This window comes from Protopterus annectens, chromosome 6.part0 (assembly GCF_019279795.1).
Source record: "Protopterus annectens isolate FY-2018-M chromosome 6.part0, PAN1.0, whole genome shotgun sequence".
Taxonomy (NCBI): domain Eukaryota; kingdom Metazoa; phylum Chordata; order Ceratodontiformes; family Protopteridae; genus Protopterus; species Protopterus annectens.
The window spans coordinates 663586620-663603259 of record NC_056737.1 but is presented as its reverse complement, the minus strand read 5'-3'; the positions used below and the strand labels follow the sequence as shown (position 1 = coordinate 663603259).

At 37.4% G+C, this 16640-nt stretch overlaps 1 protein-coding gene across 1 annotated transcript in view; it reads left to right on the top strand.

Moving 5' to 3' along the window:
• Nucleotides 1-1023: 1023 nt before the first annotated feature.
• Nucleotides 1024-16640, top strand: part of TMEM179 (transmembrane protein 179) — a 248120-nt gene continuing 232503 nt past the window's right edge. Inside the window, exon 1 of the mRNA XM_044074341.1 lies at nt 1024-1368. Within this exon, the coding sequence (XP_043930276.1) occupies nt 1067-1368 (302 nt within the window). The 5' untranslated portion in view covers nt 1024-1066. The remainder of the gene's footprint in view (nt 1369-16640) is intronic.

Below are 16640 nucleotides of genomic sequence, written 5' to 3'. Positions count from 1 at the left end.
TTTCCCTTCATCTTTAAAGAACGTATACGTGTAGGCACTGGCAGAATAGCATAGCACATATCGCACCACTTTACAGAACCTTGCAAATTTCTATAAAGTGCAGATGCTACATTAATAGCTTATGACGTTACGAGGAAATAAATATTGAAACAGAAAGAACAGCGTAAGCATGTTAAACTGTCAGGTGAAATGTGAAAATGTAATGTTGTCAGTGCCGGCTCACTATTTTGTAAACTGCAGAGGCATTGTAAAATGCATTTATGCTCTCTGCATTTTGTGTGTATGCAAAGTTTATAAACTTAAAGTCTTCTGTGCAATATAAATTTTGCTATTTCGAGTCGAGGGTACAGTTTGGCTGTAAGATGTTAAACATATGAGCAGTGTGTATGTGTGTTGCGGGGGTTGGGTTACCACCTGTCCCACTTTGTGAGGGACAGTCCCTCTTTGGGCAATTGTGCCCTGCAAAAAAAATGAAAAAATGGCAAATGTCCTGAGATTTTAGGACACAAATATTTCCTATATTTTATGTAATAGTTGCATAAAACAGTTATTCTGTATCTGAAACGCCTACATGTTATAAGAAACAGAATAATCAACTAAAATGCTACAAGAATAAGCCTTTATTTAGGCAAAAAAAATGAAGTTATGTCCTTTGTACTGGCCGTGGGTATGTTTCACCGTGCAAAATCTGACGTTTGTACCAAACATGTCCCACTTTGGGCATTTGAAAAGGTGGCAACCCTATGCGGGGGCGCACGATTGGGAGAGGGTAACTCCTTTTAAGAAGTGTACGCGACACATTCATCTCTCAAAACCATTAAACCGCTAAGCAAATGTGAGAACTGTCCATGGTGCTGAAAAAAATACACTTTTTTTGTCTCATTCTCAAAACACCCTCAACCCCGCTTTTTTTCTTTACAATTGCAATATTAACTTATTCAATAAAAAAATCTGATTTTTAAAACGCAGAATTCCATAAAACTGTTAACATATTTTATGCGCCAGTCATTCAGTGCGCAGACTCGGTCTGTGATGTGTAGGTGGATGTTATTCTCCCAAAGCCAACATGGCTCTCAATAATTTTTTGTTTGCACAGTGCATATTATATTTTTCTGCTTTTCTGTTTGGTTTCATTGCTGTTGTGCCCCTTTCCGAGAATGGTGAGGATTTCAAGGGAAAATGTCTGCTTTTTACACACGGAATGTGGCAAAATGAAAACATAACCGTGGAAAAGCAACGATTTATTGTAGATGAATGGGGCCCTGAATCAGCTTGCAGATTCAGCACTTTCATTGGCATCATTTCACTGATTTTCTCGGCAGTGCAGGCGTGGAGAATGTTATTCTACCTCTGCAAAGGCCACGACGAGTAAGTACAGTAACAAACAACCTTAAAGTGAGCATCTTGTGTTTTGCCCGGCTTTTCTGTTACTTAGTTCAATCAAGTCCTTAGGCCTAGTGATCGGCTATTTATTAGAATGAAGATATCAAGCATTAGTACACATCTTGTTAAATAATATCTTAATAAAAAAGAACCAAATAAAAAAAATCTTCAAACAAATAATGTACTATAATTTGTCGGTATATATGAAATACTAGAATGTTGGTAAAGCTATATAAAGATGCAAACGTGTCATACACTAGAGTATACCTATTTTACAAAACGTGTTGCGTACGCTTAGAAACTTGTAGCATCAAATGTAATGTGACGCGAGCTAAAACGTTTTATGCAACTGTGAGCAACTTTCTGGCTAATAAATACACTTCGAAGGAAACAATTAGGATAAGACGACACTGGTCAAGAAATCTAACCCATGACATTGTCTGAAAACAGTACAGCAGGTAGCTTTTCTGTGCTTTTCGTGTGCTTTCATTTGTTTCATTACTACTTCATTATCAGTCGATGTCCGGTTTAGGTCAGATACACAGTGACAGCGTGTTTGTTAAACGCCACTTATTCTCCAAGAATTAAATGATAGGTGTCGAGTAGCAACGTTTTGCAGCCGTCTCTATTTACAAGGCAGGTGATCGAATCAGAGAACAGTGGGGGAGCATATTATGCAAAACGCTTTCGCGACAGAGATTCACTTTTGTGCTGGTGGGTTACTGGCTCCCATAGTTTTCTAGGGAAAGTAAAAAGTTGTTATGATCCTGTTGCTAAAATCTTAAGATCTAAAAGTTTGAAATATATGTGGACAATTGAAACCACTGAGTCAGAATTATTATTAATATGCTCATGTATGTGATATGATTCTTAGGCAGCAGAAAATGCCGTCTCGTTTATTTTAGGCAGAAGATGATCATCCCCATCTACTTTTATTCTAAAATTCTTTTGTAAAGGCAGAATTGCCCTTCACCCAAACATTTTGTACATTTGGAAACCAAGTCTTATTATTTTTCCAGTGACTGTACATCTTTTTAAGGGAAGTCCTTGACAAACACCCCAGTTACCAAAAATACACATATTGATAGCATCTATTGGGTTGCTCAACACACACTTAAACACAAAAAAAAATGTCTCTGCTGCCCTTAAGATACATATCACATTTGGTAATTTGTATATAAATCACGAAATTCCTTTAACTTGCAACAGAATGAAACCTGTCTTGGGCCAGCTTCTAACCCTAATATATACCTATTTAGTGAAACAAAGTCTCATAATGTCTTGTTGTGTCCCTTTTCTTTCCACACGTTTAATGAATCAGACCTTAATTGTTTAGTTCAGAAAAAAAATCTGATGTAGGCTATTTTCAATATTCACTTCAATTGTCTGTATAAATAATTTTGAAACCATGAAAAATGCCATGTGTATATATATATATATATATATATATATATATATATATATATATATATATATATATATATTTATTTATAAAAGCAACAATAGTATGGCTTTCTGGGAGGAAAGCAATTGTCTGGTTCAAAGATTCAGCTCTCAGACTTCAGGACTAAAACATAATCATTGTGCAACAAGCTCTTAAATAACATGAGCAGATAAATATGACCAATTAAACACTTAATAATTTGAAGATTAAAATCAAGCTCATTATTGGTACCATTGGGAAATGGGGTCTGGAAGTTGAAAATAAAATCTCCTCTTTTCAAGTAATCTTTGCTCAAAAGCTTTACCTTCTCTTAGTCAAACAGTACTTTCAAAGACAGCAAATATGAAACGGTTATTATTGCCTCATGATATGACCAAATATGGGTAGCCAAAACATTGCCCCATTTTTTTTTAATTGTTATACAGCTTATATACTCTGTGCCCTTAGACTAAATGCTATCATAGTTTGATCTATATATACCTGACCAAAGACATATTTAACAATGTAGACTACACTTACAGCCATACATGAAGCATTTCCTCTATAATTACAACAAATAGTATTTGTGTTATATATTATCATATAAACATGTAGGAAAATACTCCAAGAGCTACAGGGAAAGTCAGCTGAGGCTTAGTAATACTGAAAAAAAAATGGTTTATGGCCCAAGCAACATGGACTCAATTTTCAGCTCAAGCATTTGAGGGGAAGGTGTCTATCCTCAGTGGAATTGGAAGGGTGTGTGTGTGTGTCCAGGAGCAGAAAAAGCAGCACAATTTCCCTGGTGGAGATTAGGAGAAAATTAAAGTTTCCTTGGATGTGTGCAGTTACTTTCTGACATCAAACCTTTGTAGAAGTGGGGATCATTTCAACACAGACTACCCACTGCATTTCCCATCCAGACGTAATGTTGGGCATATGCAAGGGACAAAGTTAAAAATAAAAATACCCACAGCAGCAATATGACACTGTTTTGTGATGTCTCAGTCTCCTCACTGGTCCTAATCCATATTGGAGGAAGTCCACAGGTATAAGGATAGTTAGGGTGACCCAGTGAATCAGAGGAGGCACTGGACTGAGCTGAAAGCCATCTGCATGTAGAGGAAATAGGGAAAACATTTCTGCATCTTCTGTAACAAACAGCTGGTACAGAACAATGATTAGACAAGTCAGAGTATTTGTAAATGACAGACTGGCACTTTTTCAGGAGAATAACTAAATGACTGTATGTTCTGACATATAGTTATACATGCACTATATTATAAGCATGTCAGTAACCATATTAAATTATTTTCTTGTTACAACCCATTTGTTCAATCATTCACCTAGTTTCAAAGTTGTTATAGCATGCTATGGGACTTGTTATGAGCCTTAATTATATGCTCTTGTTCATTACTACATGCTGTACTACCTCTGCATACTTTTCCATAAGCCTCTCAGTGGCAAAGTTGTCATAATGTGGTGGGAGGTGAAGTCAACTTGAAAGGTATATTTATTTCTATTTATTAAAAGGGGTATAGCAGTGAGATACTTAGACTAGGAGCAATATCATATTATATGACTTGTTCAGAGTCACAGACTAAACAAGTGGACTCTGTGGGAATCTAACCTGGGACAGCCTAAATCATCTGTGCTGTCAGACTAAATACATGGTATTAGGCATTTCCTTCATATACAATTTATGTGATGGAAAAATGACAGCTTCCACATACTGAAGTCTTTCCAAGGCTGAACTGGCTTTGTCTTTTCAGAGTTAAGCATAACTTAAACACAGTTGCAAGAAAAGTAACACAATAAGTGATTTGAATTCCTACATGAATCACTGAATGTAGCTCATGAGCCTGTACCCTCAGAAATTATACCACATTGTCTCAGCAAACATACCTGTTGGCATGCTCTAGATTTTTTCCAAGATCTGAATCATATCAGTAAAAACTAAATGAAAACTCCAGCCAAACTAGAACTTCCACTGAGTGACCTCTCAAACCTATTGCATCAGAGGCACATGGGATATATGCAAATGACCCTTATGAACATCGGGTGTTTTAGCAATATGGTGATTCTGAATGCCCATTACTTATTTATTTTTAAGTCATTTCAATGGACAATTTCAGGCCAATAAAGCCAAACCCCACTAGCTGTGGATATGCATATTTCGGCCTTGTTATGACCTTATCAGTACAGCACAAGCAGAGTGTTTGACTAAGCATAAGAAACACAGGGTTGTTATACCCAGATGATGTCCATTACCATTAGGGTAACTGCAAAATATCCCAGCTAATAAACTAAAACAAAGAGCTGTGCTGATGAGGTCATAACAAGGCCAAAATATGCATATCCACAGCTAGTGGGGTTGGGCTTTATTGGCCTGAAATTGTCCATTGAAAGAAATAAGTAATGGGCATTCAGAGTCGCCATATTGCTAAAACACCTGATGTTCATAAGGGTCATTTGCATATATCCCATGCGCCTCTGATACAAGAGGTTTGAGAGGTCACTCAGTGGAAGTTCTAGCTTGGCTGGAGTTTTCATTTAGTTTTTACTGATTGCTTTTTCTGTGTGACCTTCTCTCACTCTTTGTTTAAGATCTGAATCATAGGAAATTACTGCATTCAAATAATAGAGTTCTGACTATATTTCTCACTACAAAAGCTAATATTTATTTATTTTATTTATTTTATATTTGTTTACTGGGATAGTACCCTTTTACAGTGGAGGCCCAGGGAGAAAAGGTCCACAAACATGGTAATATTATTGTTATACAAACAATAAAATACAGTTCTTTGGATTATACAGATAAATATAACATAAAGCAAGATTCCATGGATTGCAACAAACTTATTTTGTTAGTAGTGAATTAACCCAGGATAATTAAGTGGACAGAAGTAGTTGTTTGAGGATGTGTAGAAAAGAATAGAGATGGCCTGGTGTGAGTGAGTGGTAGGAAATGGGAGACTTTGAGAGTTACAGAATAGGGTGATACAAAAGTAAATTTGCACATTAGCCAGCCTGGGCTATTGCATGAGCATAGCCAGGAGTTTTCTAAATATGTTTTGAGAAGTTTTTTGAATTGCATGGGGTAGTTGGTGAGTGTGATAGAGTGTGGGAGAGTGTTCCAACTTTTTGCCACATAATGTGAATATAGAGAGAGAGTCACCTGCAGAGTTTAACAATTTGGTTATCTGTAGTAATGCATTGTTTGTTGAGCAAAGTTTACATTTGTTAGAGTAGGGTTGAAGTAAGTGACTAAGGGGAGGGATTCAGGTTGATAAATTAATTTGTGAGCCATGGTTAGTTGATTATAGGTCAAGAGGTGTGGAAGTTCTACCCAAGAGAGTTTTTTTTAATGAATGACAATAGTGTGTTGTTTGTTTGGAGTCAGTGGCAAATTTAGCAGCTTTGTTGTAGTAGGTCTTTAGCTTATTTAACTCTGTTTTTTTAAGGTTGTTGAGGATCGGAGTGGCATAGATGAGTGTGGACAGGAGATGGGTTCTGGCTATCAGTATTCTAGAGTTATCAGTTAGGAATTTTTTGTTTCTGTATAGGCTTCCTATTTTTTGTGTATCTTCTTGATTGTTTGTGATATATGCATATTGAATCCAAGTTTGTTGTCTATTGTGACTCCCAAAAGTTTTGTTATAAATCGGGGTAGATGTTGGTATTATTACTAGTGGTGATAGAGAAGGTGGGTGGGTCTAATGGTTTATTGGGATGAAAGATCACGAGTTTGGTTTTACTAGGATTACGTATAAGATATGAGTTGTTTAGGCAAGTTTTCATTTTCTGAAACTCAAAAAGCCAAAAAAAAAAAAACAACACGCCAGACCAGCTAAAAATATATATTAAGCGATTTTGTTTACTTCGTAAACAAACTTCATCAGACAAAACAATAATCACACTAAACCCTTTAAATATCCCTCCAAAAGCATCACATAAATTAGTAAATTAATTAAATAATTAATTAACTCTTAAACAGATACAAATCCCAAATATTTTCATTACCCCTAAAAATCTCATATCATGCAAACATTTTTAATCAAGTTAAAAGATGAATACAAATCAAGTACCACAAAAATACATTCATCTAAAACATGATTTCAATCTTAAAATACATTTAATAGACAAGTTATTATTTAGCCCAGGGGAAAAAATGTGCATTAAATCTCAATTGCCAGATTAGTTCCCTCTCATCCAATTTTAGGGCCACAGGACCCCCCCCCCCCATCTGTACCCACTACTTGATCAATCACACAAAATAAAAAGGCATGCGATGGATACAGATTGATGTGCCTGGGTCCTGCGGCCCTAAAATTGGATGAGAGGGAACTAATCTGGCAATTAAGATTTAATGCACATTTTTTCCCTGGGCTAAATAATAACTTGTCTATTAAATGTATTTTAAGATTGAAATCATGTTTTAGATGAATGTATTTTTGTGGTTGTTGTTGTTTGTCTTTCGGCTTTTCCCGGTTAGAGGTCGCCATAGTGGAGCTCCGGTCCACTAATGATTGGCAGTAGATTTTCATGAACGCCGAGGTGCCAGCTCAACATTCAAACTTCAACGAAGGCATGCCCATTTACGCATATCTTTCGAATGCCCACCCAACCGCCGGGAGGACATGCAGCCTCCGCAATGTATTTTTGTGGTACTTGATTTGTATTCATCTTTTAACTTGATTAAAAATGTTTGTATGATATGAGATTTTTAGGGGTAATGAAAATATTTGGAATTTGTATCTGTTTAAGAGTTAATTAATTATTTAAGTAATTAATTTACTAATTTATGTGATGCTTTTGGAGGGATATTTAAAGGGTTTAGTGTAATTACTGTTTTGTCTGATGAAGTTTGCTTATGAAGTAAACAAAAGCGGTTACTATATATTTTTAGCTGGTCTGATGTGTTTTTTTTTTTCGCTTTTTGAGTTTCATAAGTAAGTTTTCATTTTCTGTAAAGGCCTTTTGGGTATTGTCCTGGAGTTGTTGGATGGTGGTTGCAACACAAATAAGGGTGGAATCATCTGCATATTGAACAATAGTGACTAGGGGTGAAGCCTTATGAAAATTGTTTGTAAATATGCTGAAAAGGAGGGGATCAAGGATAGATCCCTGTGGGACTCCTAGTGTGACTGGAAGTAATGGGGAGAGGTTTGTAAGCCATCTAACTGCTTGCTGGCATCCTGATAGGTAACTTTCAAATCAGGAGACAGCGGAAGGACTGATATTAAGGTTGGTAAGAGCAGTCATCAGCTTAGGATGGGAAACAGTATTTAAGGCCTTAGACATGTCGAGAAAAAATGATGAAACTATTTTACCTTTGTGTCTATATTGATTAATGGTATTTGTGGAACTAAGGAGAGTGGTAGTAGCACTGTGATAGGGTCTGAAACCATGTTATGAACTGACCAGAAGGTTTTTTGCTGTCAGATGTTGGAGAAGTTGGGTGTTCAAGTAACTTGAACAGTGGTGATAGGATAGCTATGAGTCTATAATTAGTGATTTCAGTAGAAATGCCACCTTTATATAGGAGAGTGCTGTAAGATATTTTCCAGATGGTTGGGACATATTGTTAAATGACTGACTGATTAATAAGTATTGAAATGGGGAATGATATGGCTTCAGCTGCTAGTTTCAGGTATTCTGCTGGGAGATTATCTGTTGCTAGTGATGTTGGTTTCATTTTTTTAGGAGTTTTTCTATGGTGCTTTTGGGGACTGGCTGAAGTGAGAATGTGTTTTTGTTAATGTTTTTTGCTGTGGGTGTTGATAATTGGGTGGGTTGATTGTTGTTGGTCAGGGCCAGAATGCATTTGGGAAAGAATTTATTAAATCGTTCTGCAATATTTTTTGTACTGACCAGCAGATTGGTGGAGGGGGGGCTGAAGTTTGACCAGGATTAAGTATTTTGTTGATTGCGCTCCAGAAATTTGTGCATGTGGGGGGGGGGGGTTCTTTTGTGTTTCCATTGAAGGTTTGTGTAGTAGTTTTTTTTTTTTAATTTGGCCTTGTTCCTCATTTGTTGGTATGCTAAGTAGTTGGGTTGGGTTTTGCTAGTGACCCATGTTTGCCAAGTTTTGTCTCTTTGCTTTAAAAGGGTTTGTGTTTCTTTGGTTATCCAAGGGGTAAGTTTTGTTCTGATTCAGACTGTTCTCGGAGGTGCTAGTCTGTCAAGGATGTTAAGAAAGGTTTCATTAAATTGCTTAACTGCATCATCTAGGGGTAAGTATTTAAGGGGGAGTCCAATTTATATTTCTTAAAGTATATATTAGATCCTGAGGATTAAAGCTTTTATTATTGCAGATTTGGAGGTAAATGCTATGTTTGTTATGGATGGTGTATTACCTAAGGAGGTAGGGTGGTAGATGGTCACTTAGATTATTGGGCAGACAGACAGCTATTTGGTAGTATTGAGGTTTGTTGGTCAAGACCAATCTAGGATAGATTGCCAATTTGAATTTTTATCTATTCTGGTTGGAGATTTGATAAGCTGGGTGAGACCATAGATATTTATATGGCTGGTTGGGTTTTGTGAGTCACAGGTTGCCCAATCTACATTAAAATCACACATGGTGATAATTTCATTGGTGATGGTGCTTGAAATATACTGGGGGATATGCTCTATTATGGGGATATTATTGCTTGGTGGGATGTAGGTTGCAATAATGCTGATATATTTGTTCTGGTTAAGTTATAGTTTGGTTAGAAGGATCGCTACATTATTTATATTTGGTATGCTAAAGTTTATTGGTTGTAGTGAGAGGGTGTTCTTAAAAAGTATTGCTACTCCTCCTCCACTCTTCTCCTTTCAGTCCACCCTGATTATGTTGTAACCTGGATGGGGTGATTTCATTATCTAGGATATGTGGTTTTAACCAAGTTTCAGTTAAAATGGCTATATTAGGTTGGTAGAGGGAGAGGGTGGCATGAAGTTTATGGAATTTGTTGAGAATATTTTTAAGGTTTAGATGTAGAAGGAGCAGGTTTGAGCTTTTAAGAGATGTGTTGAGTACATTCTGTAATTGAGGGATGGGTGGTAGGGAATTGTTGGGGTCTGGGTTTGGATGAATATTCCTGCATATTTTTAGTTTAGTAGTTATGCATATTAATGTTTGGAAAAATCTGGATATTTATTTCTGGTATTTGAAGGAAACACTTTTTGGGGGTTGTATAACTTGGGGTGACCTATGTAGTATTAAATCAGTAGAATTTGTTTTTAGAATGGCTGGTGACATTTGAATGTGGGTGGCGTGTGTGAGGGGACAGTAGTTGAATGTGATCTTATGACAGAGATAGGCTGTGGTTATTTGGTTATGGTAGTTTTTTAAATTGGCTAAAATTGTGAGGAATATGAGTATTAGTAAATGGAGTGTCAGCATTTTAGTGATGTGGTTGGTGGTGGGGTGGCTTAGTCTATTTTGTCTGTAGGTAGTAGTTAGTTATTATTTGGGGTGGGATGTTTGGCTAGTTGCTTAAATAGTTGGTGGGTAGGTATGTCTGTAATTGTTTATTGTGCTTAGTGAGATAAGTGGAAGGACCTAATGATCAGATAGAGTGTGGTGGGTGTGGCACTGTTAGGGCTAAATGTCATGTATTGGGGGCATGTGGGAATGGGGGCAGGGTAGGGGAGTGGAGTGAGCCTGAGCACAGAGAGGGTGAAAGAAGTGGGTTGTGCCGATGTCTGGAGTGAGCAATATGGAGAAAAGTAAGTAAAAAACAATCAATTGAGGCAGAAAAAGGCTTCAGTAAAAGCACAGTCTGTTTTACTGTGTTGTGTGGTCTTTTGCGTGGTAATTCGGCTATATGAGTATCTTAGGGATATTGACAGTGTACACCTTAATAACAACAGTATTTGTTCTACAGTTGAATATCTGTGTACAGCGTAGGAACTTACTACACAAATAGAGTTAAATATTGCAGGGCTGGATGGGATGGGGGGTGGCTACAATCCAGCTGTCAGCCTATGCGGTGTGATCTCCAGTTTGGCTTAATAATAATAAAAAGCAAAGACATTACAAAGTATAACAATTTGCTGCTTGCAGAGATCCTGACTTTTGGCCCGTGAAGGAAGAACCGAAGATTGAGATGCAGAAAAGTTTGTTTGTAGCTTGCTAATTAGGGATAGGTGTGTCTGAAACAGAAGAGGATGGTAAAAAGAGGGTTAGGGATGAAAAAGAGCAGTACCTTACATTGGGTTAATGCAATCTAATATCATAGATTCAGTAACCATTAACTCCATAATGCAGTGCTTTGCATAGAGTGAACAGACTGTAATTTCAATTATTCACTATCTCACCGCTTCTTAACACAGTGTAGTCATATCTCTGGTCAGAACATCTGTGTCTTCTCAATATTAAATGGGCACGTCAGTTATATAATGTTCATTAACTTTGTTCATCAGCTAAACATGTCTCAGCAGAACACTCAGTACCTTGCATGCTTTACAGTACAAATTTTGTTGAAAAACACTACTACATTAGATTAAGACTAATACGCGATAGGTTGCATACCCATTAATGGAGTTTGTTTCCATTGGACATGTTATGTAGACTGGCTGATGACTAACAGACTATTAGAGTTTACACTATGCAGCAAATTACATGTTATTTGGGCCAATATCTAGCATTCTAGCACTATGACCATTAAACAACCAACACAGAACATCCAACACAGAATATGCTGTGAAAAGATGTACAGTGATATAATCACAGTTATATTAAGGTTAGACTTACTGGAGAGCCAAAGCATGCATGTTGAACTGGACAGCAGGATCAATTACTTTAAAAATGGTGCTCAAACAGGCAATACTTATCAACTGTGGTCTGATTGGAGTGGAGGAGGGGGGAGACGGAGGTGGGACAGAATGTGGCTTGTAAGTAGTGTATGACGTAGATGTGGGCCGATATCTGGAGTGAATGATATAGTTATTTATCTCTTCTTCTTTCTCTTGCCTTATAGTCCCTCCCACAACATTGGTTGATCACCTGTTGCCTTCCTGTGTACCCAGTAACTTATTTCTGCCTCCCAGCTGCACAGCTGTAGCCTCAGAGTCCACATATACCTCAGGAGCCATTGGAGCACACTGATGCACTTTGTCACATATTTATTTTCTCCACAACACATTTGATGAAATTACTGCATATCATCTTTTTTTCAGAAGATGGAGTGCCAGAAACTTGTTATACAGAACTCCTCCTCTGTTTGTAAAGAAGTATTAGTAAACTATGCCACTTCGATTTTTTTTCACTTTTAGGTCATCAAGCACATTAAGCTTACTTTTCTCGATCCTGTATAAAGGATGTACTCTTCAGTATGCTGGCAGACATGTCTGGAAATTTTCTCTTGAGTATTGCCAAATTACCCAAATTCAGTGTGAATATCATCTCAGGTCTCCTCTGGAAAACTGGCAAAATATAGAGTTTCAATAACTCCTTTAACAAAAAAGTAACTAGATAAAACATAAAGAAACAAACAAAACAACAAATGAATGAATGCATAATGTGACAATAGATGTTCAAATTCACACCAGAACCACATATTGCAAAACACTGCCATGTAAGTTTATAAACCATTGATACACCTGTTCTGTGATACTTTTGTATCTACTTACAGTATTACTGTCTCGTGTATTCTGCTGTGCAAGTAAACCAATTCAGTTTAGTTACATTTTATAGTGATAATTGTGAAGAGGGGTGTGTGTAGTAAATGTAGCTGTGTTGTGATATGCAGCCACCATTTTGTCTACTCTGTATTACATATATTTTTTCCAGAAATATGAACTCAACCAATAGCATACTAGTATGCATTGAAAATTTGTTGTTTCAGCTTCTCCTTTGAGGTGCATTCTTAAAAAGTAAAGCATCTTCAGAGGTTGATAAGGATAGGGTATTTTGCTATGTACAACAAAAGGCAAGTTCTGTTACAGAAATACATCAGAGCATCTGATCGAACTATTGCATTCAGTACTTGTTTTATTTGCAGGTTTTATGGGTGATCTGCTCACTTCTCTACAACAATGTCTTGCTACCAAGATTTATTTGTTGTCTTTCCTTAATTAGGACAAGCATGAGTTATTCTGCCACGTTTGCTAAATGTCAAATGTATCTTAGACTTTATTATTACACTTAGGAGCTCTGAATCTGGCAATGTAGAACAGTAATCAAGTCCTTGGTGCTTTGCCAGGTTCTGGACATAAAATTCTTCCTGTGATTTCTACCAGTGAAATATCTGCCCCCAGTTTATTACTTAACTTATTTAGAATTGTATTAAATTAGAAACAATATAAAATATATCCACACTTGTTGTCATTATATGTGGATTTCTTGAAGGATAAATTTCCTCATATGTTTTGTGAAACAACAAAGCAATATTTCACAGCTGTATATATACAACACAATTTTCTTTAACTAGTAAGATGTTATTTATTTATTTCATTTTGTCAGTCAGGTAAAAAGGCTGGTCAACAGACCTCTTTCAGCCACAGCCATGGCCATTGTGACATAAAAACATAAAAAACTTGCACAGCAATAAACATATATGGTTAATGTTGAAATCTATTAGACACTACATGTGCCAATTTAGCAACCCAAATCATATAATTCAAAACATGCTACTAATCTAGTATATGATATGTGTGTTAATCAGGCAATGCAAATTGTATAATTTAAAAAATTGCCAATATACATTCATATACGCTTATACCATACTGTCAAATTTACATGTATGTGTACTTGGTGTATGGATAAGGAATGGAGAATAAAGTAATTAATCATTTAGTAAGCTAAGGAGATGGTAGAGTATCCTGTACGCTATTCTGCATGTTCATTTTTGAAATGATCCCCAGTAATTCTTGAGGTAGGTGCAGTTGCTGACCTTTACACCTGATAGACCATATTTGTTTGCATCTCTTTAAACTATTATCTTTAAATCATGCATAAGTGGATTATTTTATGAGGATCTGTTTTAATTTAGATTTAAAATGCTCTAGTGTGTTTTCTGTCATGATGTCTGCTGCAATGTGATACCAGGTAGAAGGTCCCAGTTTGCAGAATGCTCTTTCCCCAACTGCAGTTTTATATCATGGTCTGATGAGAGTTAGATTTCCTAAGGTAATATATGTTGTCTAATAAGCAATTTCTTAACAATAGTTCAGTTTAAGGAACCTGTCCAGAAGTTTCAGAGGACTGGTTGCCCATTAAGAATATTTTCCATCTATTTTAGTTTCAAAGAAGGGCTGTTTTGAGGCATGTATTGACTTATCCTAGTCAAAACAGCAGTGGCATTCACTACCCAGCTATGAGATAGGAGAAATAATATATAAGGGAGAAATATTTTCCAGCCTACATTTTTTAAGATAAAGCGCTTCACTAATAAGTTACTCCCCTGGTTGTACACTTGAAAGTTGTCCATCTTATATCAACTGGAATGTCATTATCTTTATTCTCCTCAAATGATGTCAGATTAGTAAATTATTTGCTCTTTTATATCATTTTCTTCCAGAAAATACAGATACAGTTTTTAACCTGGAATTAGCAGTTTTAATGGTTTTAAATTAATAGTGAGATGTATTATTGAATGATCCAAGAATGACCTTGATTCTGTTCTGAAACTAATATAAAATTTTGACCAATACTGTGGTGGTGCTGTCATAGCGTTGTCACCTCACAGTAAGACGCTGTCTGGTTCATTTCTCAGCTAGAGCGTCTTCTGCGTGGACAGTAAGACGCTGACTGGTTCGATTCTCAGCTAGAGCATCTTCTGCGTGGAGACATGCGTGAATGGGCATACCTTCATTGAAGGTTGTGCTTCAGGGCTGGTAACTCGGCACGTAAAAATCTACTACCAATCATTAGCGGACCGGAGATCCGCTGAGGCGACACCTAACCGGGAAAAGCCGAAAGACGCAAACAAACTCTGATATTAGAAAAAATACCCCCCCAGCCAGAACATGTATAATACTAAAATGAAAATAGATCTTTATATTCTGGACAAAAAGCATGATATGGATCAAAAAGATAATATGCATTGATAAAATTTGTAGTATTTGTATATCTTTTGGGATGAAATGTACAAAGATCCTGCTTATTATGTCGGAAATCATGAGTACATAATCGGACATAAGTTGAAATAAGTACCTGAGGCAATTTGATCTGTCACTATAGGGATTATAAACTGACAGCATCACATGAGATCAAAATAATAGAGGATTCCCATTTTCAGTAACACCATATTTGCTTCAATGTCTTATTTAGCCTTTGTCACTTTCAGAGAAAAGTCCTTTTTAGTTGAAACAGTCACTGAATATCTATTGGTCAAGTTACCTGAAGCAAAGATAAATGATGCCCTCATTTTCTTATAAGCACATACATGCATTTCTTATATATAATAAAACATAGGTTCATAGGTTCATAGGTAGGTACTAGGCTATCTGCCTGAAGGCATTTATAAGCCTAGCTGGAATGTGTTGGCTTTTGCCACCCCCTTAGATTAGTTCCCTGTGCCTCTGTCCAGCAGATCCATTGAAGTGATCCCTGGGGTAAACTTTCTGTTTTCCATCCACTCATCAAGGTTTCTCTTGAAGAGGGTTAGCGAGGAGCTCTGCCTAATGTAGATTGGAATCTTGTTCCAGAGCATGGGAAGTCTCGGGGACAGGAATCTATTCCTCCAGCATGTCCAATTTGTTGTTGTGGTGAGGTTTAGATCCCTCGAGTGTGTGGCTCAAGAGGATATGGTTTTCTTTAGGTGGAGCATGTCCATCAATTCTGGGTTGGACATGGCCTTGTATGTCAGGCAGAGATCACCTCTGAGTAGGCGGTATGCAACCGAGTACAGCTGGAGGTTCTTCAGTCGAGCTGCATAGGGCATCTGCTTGAGGCCAGTGATCCTCTTGGTGAGGTACTTCTATGGTCTTTCCAGTTGTTGCAGGTGTCTTGTAAGGTACCTCCCAAATGGGGCATTGTACTCTATGATGGGTCTGATGAGTGATGCATAGAGGGGCCAAATGACCTCTTTCGATCTTGATGCAAACCCTTTTGTGATTAGGTGGGCCACATAAAAGGATTTTCTAACCACTTTGGCAATGTGAATATCAAAGGAGAGGTTACTATCTACTTGGGTCCCCAGATCCCTTATTATGTCTTCTGTATTTAGGGGGCTACCACCTGTGTTATACTTTGTGGGTACTTTGTTTTTTCCAAAGGGGATGACTATGCATTTTTGGCATTTAGCTTGAGGCCATGGTTTTGACACCAGGTATCTGTCTCAGTGAGACCCTTTTGGAGGATGTCTGTGTCAGCCGGAGAGTCAGTTATAGCTCCTAGTTTGCAGTCATCTGCGAACTTGGTCAGCCATAGTCCTCCTGTGCTTGCTGGTACCTCTGAGAAGTATATGCTGAACAGGAGGGGTCCTAAGACTGAGCCCTGGGGAATGCCACTTGTAACCGGTTTAGAGTCAGACCTAGCTCCCGCAACTCTTACCATGTGGGTTATGTCCGTGAGTCAGTTGGCAACCCATCTCATGACATAGGAGTTTATGTTCAGGCTGCTGAGCTTGTCTATAATTCCTGAGTGGGGAATGGTGTTGAAGGCCTTTGCGAGGTCTAGGTAGGCTGTGTGGACCACCTTTCTCTCATCTATAGCCTTGGTAACTGTCTCAAAGAAGTCCACCAGGTTTAGGAGGCATGATCTGCCCTTAACAAAGCCGAACTGGGTAGGGTCCAGTGTTTATAGGTTCCCAATGTCTCTGTTAATGAGATCCATGATGATGCACTCCATAGCTTTGCAGACCAAGCTAGTCAGGCTTATAGGGTGATAGTTGTGGCT